The sequence below is a fragment of the Phascolarctos cinereus genome, unplaced genomic scaffold (genome assembly GCF_003287225.1).
Source record: "Phascolarctos cinereus isolate Bilbo 61053 unplaced genomic scaffold, phaCin_HiC Scaffold_3;HRSCAF=262, whole genome shotgun sequence".
Lineage (NCBI taxonomy): Eukaryota > Metazoa > Chordata > Mammalia > Diprotodontia > Phascolarctidae > Phascolarctos > Phascolarctos cinereus.
This window is the reverse complement of record NW_027555736.1, coordinates 67,627,541-67,643,465: the sequence shown is the minus strand read 5'-3', so window position 1 is coordinate 67,643,465 and position 15,925 is coordinate 67,627,541. Positions and strand designations below refer to the sequence as shown.

At 43.0% G+C, this 15,925-nt stretch overlaps 1 protein-coding gene across 1 annotated transcript in view; it reads left to right on the top strand.

Annotated features, from left to right (window-relative positions):
• The window catches only part of ANTXRL (ANTXR like), a 100,666-nt gene extending 85,022 nt beyond the window's left edge, over window positions 1-15,644 (top strand). Inside the window, exon 18 of the mRNA XM_020996800.2 lies at window positions 11,811-15,644. Within this exon, the coding sequence (XP_020852459.1) occupies window positions 11,811-12,047 (237 nt within the window). The 3' untranslated portion in view covers window positions 12,048-15,644. The remainder of the gene's footprint in view (window positions 1-11,810) is intronic.
• The last annotated feature ends 281 nt before the right edge of the window (window positions 15,645-15,925 follow it).

Sequence of the window (15,925 nt, the reverse complement as noted above, 5' to 3'; positions counted from 1 at the left end):
AAAAATCGGTAAGAAATTGCTTTGCTGAAGAATTAACAACTGTAATGGGTTTTTTTCCCATTTCACATTCTGAAAACATTTTAAAATAAGAGCACTAGTCAGTAATGTAGATCATAAATCATAGATTGGACAGGGCCATCTAACCAATTATGTAAGTATTGGGAGGTAGGATTCTCCTGACTCCACATCCCGGGCTCTGATCGCCAAACCACCTGCCTCAACCCAGACACAGACAATGCAGGGGCATGTCCACACAGCCTCAGACTCTAGTGGAAGGGAACAAAGCACGCTAGCCACAGCCTTGAAAACAGATTTAAAGCCACTTCAGTCTCTTAGCTCAGCCCTGGAATCCAGACCTCTGCCTAAGGCAAGAGTGGGGAATCTGCAGCCAAGGGCAAGGGTTCTAACATTTTTGTGTGACAAAGACCACTTCTATGTCTAATAAGACCTAGGTACCTCTTCTCAGAATGCTGCTTTGTTGCCTACATTCCTAATTTGAGGGAATGTTAAATTTCAGTTAGAAGATGTAATTCTTTTCCCCATCTAAGTTCGTGGCCCTGCTGAAATCTATCTACAATCCCCAGGTTAAGAATCCCTGGCCTAGATTATGGTGTTAACCAGGGACTCTGGGGTTTGGTGTGCTCAGATCGAAGTTATTGCCAAGGGTCAGGGCCAAGATAGGTCAGGATGGGGGGTGGAATTTTCACCGCTTGTGTTTCAGAAGCCAATTGGGAGAATGATATGGCAAGAGATGACAGAGAGACAAAAAGTCAACATAGGGAAAGAAAACCATGTCTCATGAAAGCTCATGCTGACCTGAGCTGAAGAGCAGGGCCTAACTCCGTGGAGTGCACAACTCCCATTGAGTTAGATGGTGAATGACAGGGGTGCCTGGGACTGCCTGGCAGTAGAAGTCATAATGAAACCTAAGAGAACTGGATATGGTCAGAGTGGCTGTTATTGGACTAGAAGCTGGCTCTTGTTAACAACTTTAGACGGGGAATCAGCAACTGGCATGATGCATTGAGAGATGTCACTGCTCTCTGTGTGGAACAGGGAGAAGAAAGCAGACCCTAGTGTCAGGGGACTTGAGTTCAAATCCTGCTTCTGACCATTACTGCCTTGTAACTTTGGATAAGCTCCTTAACCCCTGGGCCTCAGTTTCCTTATCTGGAAAACAAAGAGGTTGGAATCGATAGCCCCTGAGATCCCTTCCACCTGGAAATCTGTGTACTATCTCACACTTTCAGTTGTGTCTAAATGCTTGGCAGGGAGTTTTTGAATGTGTATCCACCATATGGAGGACAGAGCAACACTCTTTGAATCCTGTCTGAGGTAGCTAGGTGGCCCAGTAGACCAGTGACGCTGTGCCTGGAGTCAAAAGATAGGAGTTCCAATCCAGCCCCAGACACTTCCTAGCTGTGTGACCCTAGGCGAGTCACTTAACCTCTGTCTGCCTCAGGTTTTCCAACCATAGAATGGAGATAATAATAACACCTATTTCTCAGGATGTTTGTGATAATCAAATGAAATATTTGTAAAGCAATTAGCACAGTGTCTGGCATAAAGTATGTGCTTACAAAATGCTTTCTGTCTTTCCATTGAAGCAATTATGGCTGTCCTTTAATATGAGTTATTTTAAATAGAGTACACATAAAATTTTGGGAAATAGGACTTTTTATAGATTGTTTCAACCACAAGGAAATATCCCAAAGCTTAGAAAGTTTCCCAGTTAAATCCAGTAGAAAGGGAAATTACTTTTTAAGTTTTGGACTGCTGAAAGAAACCTGGTATCCTTCCTTCCTTATTTAATTGGTAAGGTTATGTGTTGGGTGCCACCTGGACAGAAAATACACAAAGAACACTCTTCACAAAGAGCATACAATCTTAGGGGACATTACACAGAAAATACAAATATCATGAATGTATGGGCATGTGCATGCATGTGTGTGTGTGTGTGTGTGTGTGTGTGTGTGTGTGTGTAGATAGAGACAACACATTGTGATGTTGTAAAAAACACAATGGATTTGGAACAGAAGGACCCTGGGTTTAAATTACAAGCCTCTTAATAACTAGTAGACACTATCCAGAGGTAAGCCAAGATGAATGATTGTTTCTAGAGTAATATTGGGAGAAGTAATTTGCTGTAGCAGATCAATGACTGGCATTAGAGCCAGAAAGACCTGCGTTCAAGCTCCACCTCTGTCTTTGTGGTCCCTGGCATGTGACTTAAGCCCTCAGTGCTCCAGACAATTGTCTAAGTTATAGAAGAGTTGAGCTGCATTTGTAGGGAATATTCCTTACTGGTATGCCTCATGCCAATGAAATCCTAAGTCTAGTAAAACATCATGGGTGGGGAAGAAGAATTTGTTGCTCTGTCATTTTTCAGTCATGTCTGACTCTGACCCCATTTGAAGTTTTCTTGGCAAAGATATTGGAGTGCTTGCCATTTCATTCTCCAGCTTATTTGACAGATGAGGAAACTGAGTCAGACAGAGGTTAAGTGACAGGCCCATGGTCACACAGCTAATAAGTGTGAAGCAGGATTTGAACCAAAGGAGAAGGAGATGGCAAACCACTCCGGTATCTTTGCCATGAAAACTCCAAATGGGATCACAAAGAGCCAGGCAGGGCTGAAAACTAACTGAACAAAACAGCGTCTGACTCCATACTCAGTGCCCTTTCCATCTCTTTCATACAAACCCTTCTCTCTATTCCCATGACTGCCTCCGCTGTTCAGGCCCTTACCACCTCTTCCTTAGACTTAGGAGACGACCTCCAAAGGGTCTTTGTACTACCAGCCCCTCCCCTATCTAATCCATCCTCCACACAGCTGCCAAACTAATCTCCCTAAGAGACAGCTCTGATTGTGCTATTCCTCAGCTCAAGAATACTCAATGAATCCCTGTTCCCTCCAGGACACAATATTAACTCTTCAGCCTGTCATTTAAGCCTTTCATAAATGGCTCCAACGTACCTCTCATTACTCTCCTTAAAGTACTCTATATTCCAATCAAGCTGGACCATCAGTCAGTAAGCATTAATTAAGACATATGTCAAGCACATTAATAGGTGCTGGGTATACACATACAAAAGAGAGATATTCCTTATCAACAAAGGGCTTCCAGTGAGTAGGAGGAGAGGAGGAGAAGAATGATATATTCACAGAGAAGTAAATAAATGCAAAACATATATATAATATATACACATATATATATCATATACACATACACATACACATTTGTGTATATGTGTGTACATATATACATATATGTGTATGTACACACACACATTTAAAAAAAGTAACTGGGAGTGGGCAGAGGGTTAGCGAGAAGGAATTCAGGAAAATTCCCTTAAAGGGCAGGTCACTTAAATGAACCCTTGAAAGCAGTTAGCAGTTCCAAGAGGCAGAGATAAGGAGGTACATTTGAGGCATGGGAGATAGCCTCTACAAAAATCCAGAGGGAATAGATGGAATGTTCTCTATGGGGAATGGTGAGTAGGTCAGTTTTGCTGGAGGTCAAGTGAGTAATGGGGAGTGACATGTAATCAACCTGGGAGGCAATACTGGAGCCAGATGGTGAAAAGCTTTAAATTCCAACCAGAGACATTTGTGCTTTATCCTAGAGGTGGCAGAAAGCCCCAGAAGCTTCTTGAGCCTGGAATGTTCCTTAGCTTCCTTCGAGGTTTAGTTCAGGTGCCGCATCCTACAGGAACCCTTTCTTAATACACATTTGCTAAAACCCTCTTTCCTACAGTTATCTTATATTTATTTATCTGTTTTTGCTTTATCTCCCCTGGTAGAATGTAATCTCTTTGAGGATGGGGGCCATTTTTCTTTTATTTTGGGTTTTTTTTTCTTTGAATCCAGCAGAGTGCCTTACACAGTAATAAATAATTAATAAATGCTTGCTGACTTGACTTTGTGTTGGATTGAAATCCAGTAGTTGCCTCTCTTTATGTCTCTTTTTTCCCATCCATGGGTTGGGTTGGTTTTTTTGGTTTTGGGGTTGTTGGGGTTTTTTTTGGTTGGTTGGTTTTACCCCATGTGAGTTAACTTTGGCTTAAAAATATCTGATACTTACACCTGGGAAAGTTTGGTTCATGGGTCTCTAGCAATTTGGCTTTGTCATCAAGAGGTCGTTGAGTGGCTGTACTTCTTCGTGAGTAAGCATCATTCTGTGTCCAGCTGGCTCCATTAGGGTTCAGAAACCAAGCTTCGTGATGTAGCTCAATGAGGGGCCTCTGAAATTCCTCACTGGTCTGAGAATCAAAATGGTAGAAAGAGCTGCCAGCCGCCTCAAGTTGACCTGAATCTATAACTGAAGAAAAAGCCATTTGAACAAATGATTATGGAGTATGACTATAGGTGGCGCTTGATACTGTTCTGCAGATGGAGAGGAAATAGAATTAAGAGTAAGGGAAGAGGATGGCAGAAGGATTAGAGCCAGCACACAGAAGGAGTGAGCTTGAAATCTGCCCAGAGATTCTGTTGTACCTGGAAAGATCCACAAAGTGGCTTTTCCTGGCACCAGGCATCCATCCAGGCCGTCTGGATAGCTTGCCAGTCATTGGGTGGCTGCAATTCTTCTAAACGCTTTTGAGATCATCCCTGCTTTATGTGGGGCTATCTCTGTAGCACTGTGACTACTCTACAGAGAGACAAGAACTGATAGGATGGGTCAACAAGAAAGAGTCTCTTCCTAGATGTGGAATTAGAAAACAAATCACTGAGAGGGAGTTTGGGTCTGGATCCTGAGTGATTCCACAGCAGCCAGACATAGGGTGTGGATCAGCCCCACACCAGCCAATCAAGCAAGAAGTGTTTATGGAGGGTCTATTTTGTGTCAGGCACTACATGAGGTGCCAGCAATACAAAGACAAAAATGCAATAGACTGGGCCTCAAGGAGCTTATGTTCTGTCATATGCCCAGGACATAGGTGTGAGGGATACCAGAGGGCAAGAAGAAACAAGAACAGAAGATGGCAGGTCCCAGGGAAAACTGGTATTCCATAACAGTGAGGTACAGTGCGCCTTTGTCCAAGTCACCGAGCCTTAGTTCTTCCATCTGTAAAGAGAGAGAGGGCTGTGCTAGATACCTGAAGGTCCCTTCCAATCTGTGATCAATTGATACTTGTGTCAGGGCCCTCCCTTTTCCCCTTCTCCCATTATTCGAGGGAAAGATTTCATTACATTTCTAAATATATCCCCCTTTAAGCAAATCTGATATGTAAACATGTTCATAAGATCATAGCTGAAAGAGACCTTGGAGGTCATCCAGTCCAATGCCCTCATTTTACAGATGGGGAAACTGAGGGTAACTTGCCCAAAGTCATATAAAGATAAGTAACAGAGCCAAGATTCAGACTCAGATCCTTTGACTCTAAAATCCTTCACGTTTCCTACTGCTGGAAGGTTCATATTTACCAAATAAATAAATGGGCTGCTCTTTGTTTCTTATCATAGAACTGCTTTAAATAGTAAGCTCACTACCACCACCACCACCACCACCCCGGAAGAAACATTAGATAGATATGCAACTTTTCATGACGGTATTGGGTAAAATAAGATGCCAAGTAAGATACCAACAAGATGCCCCGCTAATCACATCCTACCAAAGTTCATCTGCAGGGAGTCAGGCCAGAGAAAAGGCCTCCCTTTTGCCTTTCTTAAAGCTTATCTACAGCACAGAAAGGCCACATGGGAGGTGGTCAGAAGACCCAAAACTCTTTGGGTTGTTAGGAAAGCCAGTTTGTACCTAAAAGCTCAGGGGTGTCTTGGGCTTCTCTTTGGACAAAGAAAGCAGGGAAGAGGTTAAACAAGGAGTCAGTCATCTCAAGGACCTGCCCTGGCTTGCCGAAGCTCTCCTGGTTTTAGAGCTTTGCTGAAAAGACTCAAGTCAATTGGTTCCTCAGTGATGCTAGCTCCCCCAAAGGAGGAAGGCAGGACCCAATGAGACAGTAGGCTCTCAGTTTGGGGTCTTTGGGTCAATCACGATGAGCTTTGACTTTATACCAATGCTTTCTGTAAGCTTTTTGAGGTAGGTAGTGAGACTGTGTGAGGTTGTTGGCAGTGGGAGTGAGCCTACTTGTCACTTACTTGTAGGTGTCCTTCAGAAAATCATGACCCTTTGCAGCTAGGTGATACAGTGATTAGAAAAGGGGGAGGGGGAGAGGAGGAGGGATACTTAGAAACAGGAAGTCCTGAGTTCACATTCTGCCCTAGACACTAGCTATGTGACTGATTCTGGGCATGTCAGCCTCTGTTTCCTCAACTGTAAAGTGGGGATAATAATAGTATCTACCTCTCTGGGTTGTTGTGAAGATGAAAGAAGCTAATACATAAATTGCTAGGCAAACCTCAAGCACCATGTAAATGTCATTGTGCTCTTATCATTCATATCATTTTCAATGGGGATGATGCACGAATAGTCTGAGCCATCTCATCTCCTGTTGCTGCTGGAAGACCTACCCATGTCAAAGATGATGTAAGAAAATGAATGAGTACAAATACAAATGCAGTGTGTGAGCTGTTATCGTTTCGATGAGTGAGAGTTTACTACAAAACTTTCACCATCGTGTAGCCCATCTGGTTGCATCCAGCAGTTTTGTGACAAGTACCCTGTTAAGTGCTGGGCCTCCAGAAGGCCTGCAAAGAGCAACTCCTACCCCCACCCCCAATACCTCCACCACCTGCTGGTTCAGGTCTGAAATTCTTTTAACAAGGAAAAGTCTCTTTCACGGCATCATTAGAGACGAGGCATAAAAGGTTGAGGGCCCCCAGAGAACTTACACAGTGGCTTAATTTACACAAGAATCTGGTCCAGTCTAACCCAGCAAATGTTTATTAAGTGCCTACTATAAACAAAGTGCTGGGGCAGGAGGAAAGAAAGAGGATTCCAGAGAAAGTCCAGGTGTGAGAACAGAAGGTGAAAAAACACCTCCCCTTTGAAAGAGATAGACCTGGCATTGGTAAGATACCAGCAAAAACAAGCAAACCCGAGGGCTCCAGTTTGGCCTTGGACCTGCTGTTATGTCCATCCTTCTAGAAGGCTAATGACATCATGAGAGTGATGTCTTGACTTGCATGTGAATTGGAGTCAAGTGAGGCAGAGATGTGCAGAGTTAACAGACTTACTCTGTCCTCCAGAGTGATCAGAGTCCAGTGGCAAAACATAGGTCAAGATGACTGGCGATGGCACCGGAAGCATTGGGTGACCTTCGCCTTTCTAAGATAAGGTCTTTCCCAAGTCTTACTTTGTCTGAGGCCTTGCCCATTCACCTGGAGGAAGCTGGGGCACCCGCCAGGATTCTCACCAGACCTCCTTGTTAACCTAGCTTATTTCGGCTTTCGCTTTCAATGATATTTCATTTAACCTTTGGCTCCTTTCTCTTTATGCCAGGAAATGGTAAGGATGCCCTTGAGTCAGTTTATCTGAACAGAAGAGCTAGGTTGAAGCCAGAGCTAATAACAGTTGGCCTGGCTCCTGGCCCCTACCCTGCCCTAATTTTTGGCAACAATTGTGAAATCATTGAGAGAACCATCTCCAAAGACCCTCCAACCTCCAGGAGTTAGGTAGAATCAGAATTACGGACATTTTTAGAGCTTGATTGAAACTTTGATGTCTCGTAGACCAACCTTGTCATTTCCCAGTTGAGGAAACTGAGGCCAATTACATTTGTGACTTCATTAATTCCATAAGGATGTATTAAATTCTTACTGTTTCAGGCTTTGTGAGAGTTGCCAAGCATAGAGAGAAAAAAAACCAAGTCTCTGCTTCCAAGAAGCTTAGAATAGCTAGCATTTTAAATTTTGCAAAGTGCTTTGCATATATTATCTCATCTAATACAACAATCCTGGGATTTAGGTGTTATTATCATCCCCATTTTATAGATGAAGAAATTAAGGCTGAGAGAGTTACACAGCTGTGAGGCAGGATCCCTAGGCAAGTCTTCTTGACTCTATTTCCACAGAAATGAGGCTTAATAAATCTTAATAAGCTAAATGTATTGAAATAGTTGTAAAAATTTTAAACACGTTCAGAGACCCCAGTTTAAGAACCCCAGTACTTGGGGGACACAACATGCTCCCAGATAAGTAAATAAAGGATATGTAAATACACAACGAATGGAAATGGGGAGGGAGAAATTAACAACAGAGTGAATTAGGAAAGGCCTCTTGAAGAAAGTCCTACTTGAGCTAGGGGTTCTGAGAGGCCAACGGAATAGTTCTGTTTGACTTGAGATGTTTATGAGAGATCTAGTTCAAGGCTTTCAAAAGGCAGTGATTCAGGACTCGAACTCAGGAGATTCCAGGTATCTCTTGTGCAGAGGTTGAGGGAATTCTAGGAGGAGGGAAGGAGAGAATGTGTACATACAGCAGTGTCTTTGGGGCAGGCCATTTTGTACAGAAGATAGAGTGCATTGGTGAGGAGTAAGTAATGTGATATGTCTGCAACGAGCATGGGGCCAGATAGTGAAGGGCTTTAAAGTGGAGAACCTGTGAGCTACTATTTTATCCAAGTAGCAACAGGGAGCCATTGAGATTTTTTGAGCAAGAGACTGAATGAGATTTTCTTGAGCTGTAGTCATTTGGAATCAGTTGGCTGGATAGGACATCCAGGAATCACGAGGATCTAACTCATATGTCTCTCAGTCAAACTCCTGTCTCACAAAGAAGAGCTAATACATATCTCAGAGACCGGCTTCTTTAGTCTCCAGGGTTGGAAACTCAAGTGACTCCCACCATAGGCTTAGCTTTTTGTTGTTGGTTTTTTTGGTTTTTTCCTCCAAGTGTGGTTTGGGTTAGAGTTGGAGTCTGTCTGCCACTTGAATGGAGAATGTGCTACTTAGTCGTTTTGTTACCACAGAGGAAATAGAGCGGCGTAATAACTGTTTATTCCTTGTTCTGACACTGGCCGCAGTCTGGAGCTAAGAGCTGCCGCCTCACCGTGGATTCCCGTAGCACGGCCTGGAGGTCAAATGCAGAGACCACTGGAGATGTTTTCCCTTCCTGTGTGTATCCTCTACCTTCCCTTAGTCCACCCTGAGAACCCCATATAGGAAAATCAAGAGAGGGTCTGCTGTTGTTGGCCCTTCTCCCTCTCCTGATGGCTGACAGCAGATGGGTTTTCCCCCCTCTTCACAGCACATTGGCCCTAAGGATTGTTTATAGAAGAACTGGGGAGCCAGGGTGCATCCCCTCTCCCCAAAAGATACGGGGCCCATTTCCCAGAGCTGAAGTGGAGGAAGAAAAGATGTGGTTTCTGCCCTATGTGGCAAAAGGAACACACAGATGGGACTAGCCCTTGGTTGGGGCTGAGCTCGGGGCAAGGCTGTGTCCCTGGACTGGACTCCAGCTGCCCTTTTTATTAGCATAATGAATAGTTTTCAGAGATATAGCAGGAAAAAAAAGAAAAAGAAAAATTGCTTGTGGAGGCAAGTTTGTAGCTAAAGGAACCCAGACTCTCTAGACCACAGCTACTTACTGTGAAACCTTGGGAGGAATCAGCAAGGTATAAGCTCCATCTTCAATTTAGAGTCTGGGCCTGCCTCAGGACAAGCTGCCAAGGCCCGGCTGGCCATGGAGGCAGAAGGAAGGGAGTTAGTGATGGGAAGAGGCCAGCAGGGAAGCAGGCTTTGGAAAAATGAAGGAGACTGTAGCTAGCCAGAGCGACCAGCGGCAGATTATTCATGAGTCTTTCAACAGTAATCTCAGAGCTTTCATCTGAAAATGGAGGCCTGGCTGACTCAGAGGAGGAGCAGTGGTCACCAGGAGTCAAGCAGTCAGGCCACTGGGGTAACCCTGACCCAGAGACAGAGAAGGCCTAACAAGGGAAGGGCCTCTCTCCTAGACACCAGGTAGGAGGATATAGACCAGAAATCTGCCAAAGGACTGGATTCATTCTTGCCACTTGCTGCCTGAGCCTGGAAGGCTGCCCCTCCTTACCTCCACCTCCTGGCTTCCTTCAGGTCTTAAGCTCATATCTCATCATCTGCAGGTATCTCCAAGGCTCTCCAATTACTAGGGCCCTCACTCTGGGATTATACCATATTTATCCTTTACGTACATAATTGTCAGATATTAGCTAGCTGTGTGACCCTGAGTAAGTCTATTTGCCTCAGTTTCTTCACCTGTAAAATAAAAATAAGAATAGTTCTTATGTCCCAGGGTTGTTGTGAGAATCAAATGACATGATTATAAAGCTCTTCACAAAGGATCTGCACATAGTAGGTGCTATATAAATGTTATTATTATTATTATTGTCTGCATTTTCTCCCATGTTTTCCTTTAGGAAAGGGACAGTGATCTAATAATAACTAGCATTTGCATTAACACTTTAAGGTTTGCAGAGCATTTTGCAAATATCACATTTGATGTTCACAACAACCCTGGAGGGTAGATGCTATTTTTAATCTCCATTTTACAGAGAGAGAAAATGAGGTAGTCAGCAATTAAGTGACTTGTTCAGCATCATATAGTTAGTAAGTGTCTGAGGCTGGATTTGAACTCAGGTCTTCTTGCCTCCAAGTTCAGGGCTCTAACCGCTGCATTACCTCACTGCCTCTAAATTTACCTTTCTTTGTATCCCCAGTGCTTAGCACAGTGCTTGGCACATAAGCTCTTAATACTTCATATACATAACTCATTCATTGATATCCATCAAGGGTCCACTTGGGGTCCACAGACCCCTAATGGGTCTATAGATAAGAGCCTATGACAAGGCATTCATGAACTTGGATGGGAAAAACATGGCATCTTTTATTTTCACCAGTCTCTAACTGAAATTTAGCATTTCCTTCAATTATTCAAAAGCTTCATTCGGAGAAGTTGAGCATAGGCTTTGCTGGGCTACTACAGGGGCCCATGACACCAAAAAAAGGCTAAAAACCCCTGTGTTTATCAAATTCAGGGGGCTTTTATTTCTTTTCTTTTCTGGAGGCAACTAAGGTTAAGTGATTTGCACTAGGTTACAAAGCCAGTATGTGTCATAGGCAGAAATTAAACTGAGGTCTTCCTGACCCCAAAGCCAACCTTCTCTCCACTCTGCCTCATTGAGAAAGAAATCTGGAGCACCTAGAGTTCACGGTTTCCATCTTTTCTCCTTTTGGCAGTTGACATGGATATTCACCCCCACAGGGCTGTTCTGAGGTTCCAACTTGGTCATCTATATAAAGCACTTTGTAAGCCTCCAAGTATCATATAAATGTCGGCAATTATATTATAAACATTATTGTTCTACTGATGTACATCTTTGGCTCAGGCTTCCAAAGCAGGCATGAAGTGCCATCTTGTTTACGGAAAAGCTCTAGAAAATGCACTAAAGGGAGTGACCAAAGCTCAGGTGTTTTGTTTTTATTTTCTAGAACATCATGATGGTTTGTTTGATATATTTTGATTTCATCAATATAGGGAATTCCCAATTCAATTCATTTCAAAAAGTATTTATTAATTGCTGTTATATGCCAGACCCTGAAGTAGGTGATAGAAAGACAAAGAGAAAAATGAAATAATCTCTATCCTCAAGGAACTTCCATTCTTCATTTCCCAGTGTGGAAATGCCTTCCACCAGTGTAGAATAGCCACTCAGTTCTAAGTTAGCATTTTTAGGTTGAATAATTTGCCCATGGTCACATAGCCAATATGAGTCTGAAACAGGCTTTAAACTGAGATTTCCCTGCTCCTGCCACATTCCAGGAAAACAGGGCCCACAGGTTGGGAACAACTCCAGCGTGATACGTTCCCACTGTAACAGTGACTAATTCCTGATTCATTTTTATTAACTATTGGCTTTTTGTCTCCCCAATAGGGAAGGTGCATCAACTTCACCAGAGTAAAATCTGATGGCAAACCAACTTCATTCAAACAGCCACCAAGACCACCCCCCAGCCATGAGAGCGTCCCCCTCGACAATGCCTCCCGGGGCCCTCCTCCTCCTCCATCGTCTCTTCAGCCTCCTTCCAGACAGCTGCCTCCTGTTCCCCCTCCTGCACGGCTGCCCCCAGGACCCCCACCATCCCGCCCACCTCCTCAGCCTGACTTTTGAAGCTCCAGAGGAACCAAGATTGACAAAACCGAGTTCTTTGCTGAATTCAATATATTTATTGAGTCTTGGTTTACAGTTGAAAAATATTGGAATTTGTTGCTGGTCAGCAAAAAAAAAAATTACCATGTGTCAATTTACTATATGAAATATTTTTATATATCTCATACAGGAGTGGATTTATCAGTAGATAAATTCAGGTATCTGTCCTGATGTATATGTGGGTACCTAGGTCCCTATATATACCCAATTAAGTCATTTATATACCTGGATGACACCTCCACTCCTAATGTTTCCTCATTATTCACAATTCCAGAATAGAGTATTCAGAAATTAACAGGGTCTGCTTTCCTCGGAAGAGTTAGAAAAGCTCTTTGAGCTGTGAATGAAACAAACACTTTCTCCTTCACACAAAGAGAATTCTTCTCTCCCCAAATCTTTTCAAGTCAGTCCCATTGACCCACCCTTCTCCATTGTTCCACATACCCAGTTTCTTTTGGCATGATCAAGAATTCTTCATATGGTACGGGGCAGCATGGCCTCACGTAGGGTGAATTGGTTGGCATTGCTTCTGCCCTCTCTCCAATTACAGGGATATTCATTCAAATATCTAAACCACATCCAAGGTTTCTACTTTGATCCAATCTGGCCTCAATCCACAATCATTTTCAGTTCCATCGGTGGTGGTTAATGAAAAAGAAAGAAGCAAGCCTCTTCCTTGATCTTTGTCATTGGCCGTCTTCAAAGAAAGCAGGCTTTCTGGGAAAGGATAGTTGTCTCTCAGAGCACATTACCCTCCTAAGTGTGCATGTGTGTAAAGGGGAGTGTGCCTGGTGTTGCCCCATGCATACAAATATACCAAAACATTCTGACGTGGGGTTGCGTGCAGTAACTCTGGAGTGGTCCAGGAAGGGAAAACCACAGATGAGCTGCATCCTGTCATCCCGAATGAATCTTGATAAGTTAAACTTTCCAGTCTGTATATTATATTTATACCATATCAGAAGGAGTTTCTCTGCAGGGCAAAGTACAAATCTGAATGTTTGGTTTTGTTTGTGTGTGTGTGTGTTTTTAGGCAGTATTGTTTGTATTAGTTGTGTAGTTGTAGAAATGATAAAGATCTCCCCATTTTTTTCTTTTTTATGTTTTGCTGGTATGGTATGTATATAATGTACATGCACGTGCTATTGGCAGGGGCCTCTAGGACAAACCGACTTCATGCCTTCAAGTCACCATGTCTGTGAGTCATTATTTCCAATGGAAATCCCCACTTGCAGCACAAGAATCCACCCTTACAATGGGACTCAAGATTCACTTCTCTTCCTCTTCTTTCTTCTCTCTTTGTCACCACTACCACATCCTTCTACATCCAAAGAGCAAAGCCTGGCTAAATGGGATTGACTCCTTGTCCATCACGTTCAAATGCGATATTTGTAAAGCACTTAGCACCATGCCTGGCATGTAGCTGGCACTGAATAAATGCTTGCTCCCTTCCCCTCCACCCACTTCAACACTCAACCTAAGCTGCACTGATTGGGTTCCTATCACCTTCTGCCTCTCCTTCCTTCATCTCCTCCTGCGTAGTTACGTAAGTCTAATTTACCTACCAACCTGCCTCCTGGTCTTGTGAGAATCATTCTCCATTAAAGGAGGGCTTGCTTATACAGGACATTGGATCCATTAGAAAAAGATTGCTATCTAAATACAAAGGAACAGAATGTTAGCAGGGCTGAGGGACCACATATTTGCCCCCATGTTGCTGGCTCCCTGAAGTGAGGTGGGGGGAAGAGAGGCAGGGAGAGACCCCAATCAGAACCCCAGGATGTCAGAGCAACTTCATTATTACAAGGAAAAAACTTTGCTCCCTGCTTCATGATTTATGGTATGGTGAAATGAACATTGGTTCTGGAGTTCCCCTCCTGTACTTACTACCTGTGTGACCTTGAGCAAGTCAGCCTCTCTGGGCCTCAGTGCCTTCATCTTAAAATAAATGAGTTGGCCTAGATGGCTTCTGAGATCCCTTCCAGATAGAGATCTATATCCCTATAAACCACCCACCCCTATACACCTGCTTTGCCTTTGAATTTGCTCAATTACAGGTATTTCACTCCAGCTTCTTAAAATTATGAACTTTCATTACTTTTGCAGTCAGAATCTCCTTTGGTTTTTTCTTCAAGGGCGCAATCATAAGATTAATGCTGGCTCAGAATTTTTAGTCCACGCACAAAGTTGTCTGGGCAAATTAGGGGTTTGCTCTAAAGTACATCTGAAGTTGAGTATGTCCTGAAGCCCTTCCAGAATGTGGACCTGGTTTTTCAGGTACATATCAGAATAAATGTTCTTCTCAGATCCCACACTCAATGACAATCACAGAGACAGATGGCCTGGGCTAACAGATAAAGCACCAGCCTCTGGACCTGGAGGCCTGGGTTCTCTCAACCTTGCCTTGTGATCCTGACATGGCACTTTTCAGGGCTTTGGTTTCTTCTCAAAATGGAAGGGAGCCATACTTGGCACTGGAAGATTCGGTTGGTGGAATAGTGTGGGCTTTAACATTCCAAGGCATCCCTTACCCTGTAGTCAGAGCATTTGTTAGTGGATGTTGGGGCATGAATGTATTTTTCATGAGGAGAGCTCCCCACCTGAATGGCATGGAACCTACCTGGTGGGTTCTGCTAACAAGCTGTAACCCATTCCCATGGCATTTGCACTGTCTTTAAAAAAAAAAAAAGAAAGAAAAGAAAAGAAAAATTATCCTTATGCCTTATTTCCTGTTATTCTTCATAGAATGTGATCCCTAACTTTGGAGTTTGGGGGGGGGGTTGGTTTTGGTTTTTTATAAAAAGCAACCCCTCCCCCTTTCTGTAAATACTGATTTCTTTTTTACATGGAGGAACAGAGCATTTTTGCTTTACTGCTGGACAGTTAGAGTAATTTATTACAAGGGGCTTATGGTGGATGGCTTACAGGTGGCTCAGCATACCATGCATGCAGGCAAAATCCAGTATAGTCTAAAGCGGCATGTTCCAGGTCCTCCGCAGTTATGGGAAAGGCATGGGGAATGGGGAAGACCATGGTATGTTCTAGTATTCATAGTTTATATCAGTCTATGCTTATAAGTAATGCCTAGCACAGTAGAAATAGAAAATCCAGAAGATCCATTCATTTAATGTTTGAAAAAGATAGCTAGGAAAGGTCGGTCCTTTAGGGATAAGGGGGAGAGTTTATTGTGCAGATCACTTCAAGAAAGAAGTATAAATTCTCAAGATAAAAAAGGAATGAGGATGGGATGTCAAGCTGAACATTGGAAGAGAAGAGCTGTTGTTTTAAAGTTTAGGACTTTTTGGAGGCAATAGAAAGTGATTTATAGAATGTCATTGGTCTGAAAGGAAAGTTACATGTACCGCTTTCTGAAGTCAACTGTTTCCACATTAGAATTGTGTAACTGTTGAATGTGACATGTGTCTGCCATTCATTTCTGTGAAACTCTGTGGCAACAGGACCACGATGAAATGTGGGAAAGTGTATCTGAAATCCAATATTGCAGTGTAACATATTCTTACTGGTTAAAAGCCAGCAATAAACCTGTTTAAGAATTAACTTCTGGGATATTGGGGTTTTTTAATTATTATTTTATTTTAAATCACATTGGAGTGGAAATAAAATATAACATTCATCATTCTAAGCCTCAAAGAGATAGAAATTATACCTTAACAGAGAAGTTCAAAAGAAACCAGGCTACAAATGACAACAGAGTGACAAATCTTTACTTGTCCTTACTGCTTGTATAACTATTAAATTAGTACAGGGAAATGGAAGACCAATATTACTGATGTGATTCAGGGTTATTTCCCACCTCACCTCCATTTTCTCTCCCTCGA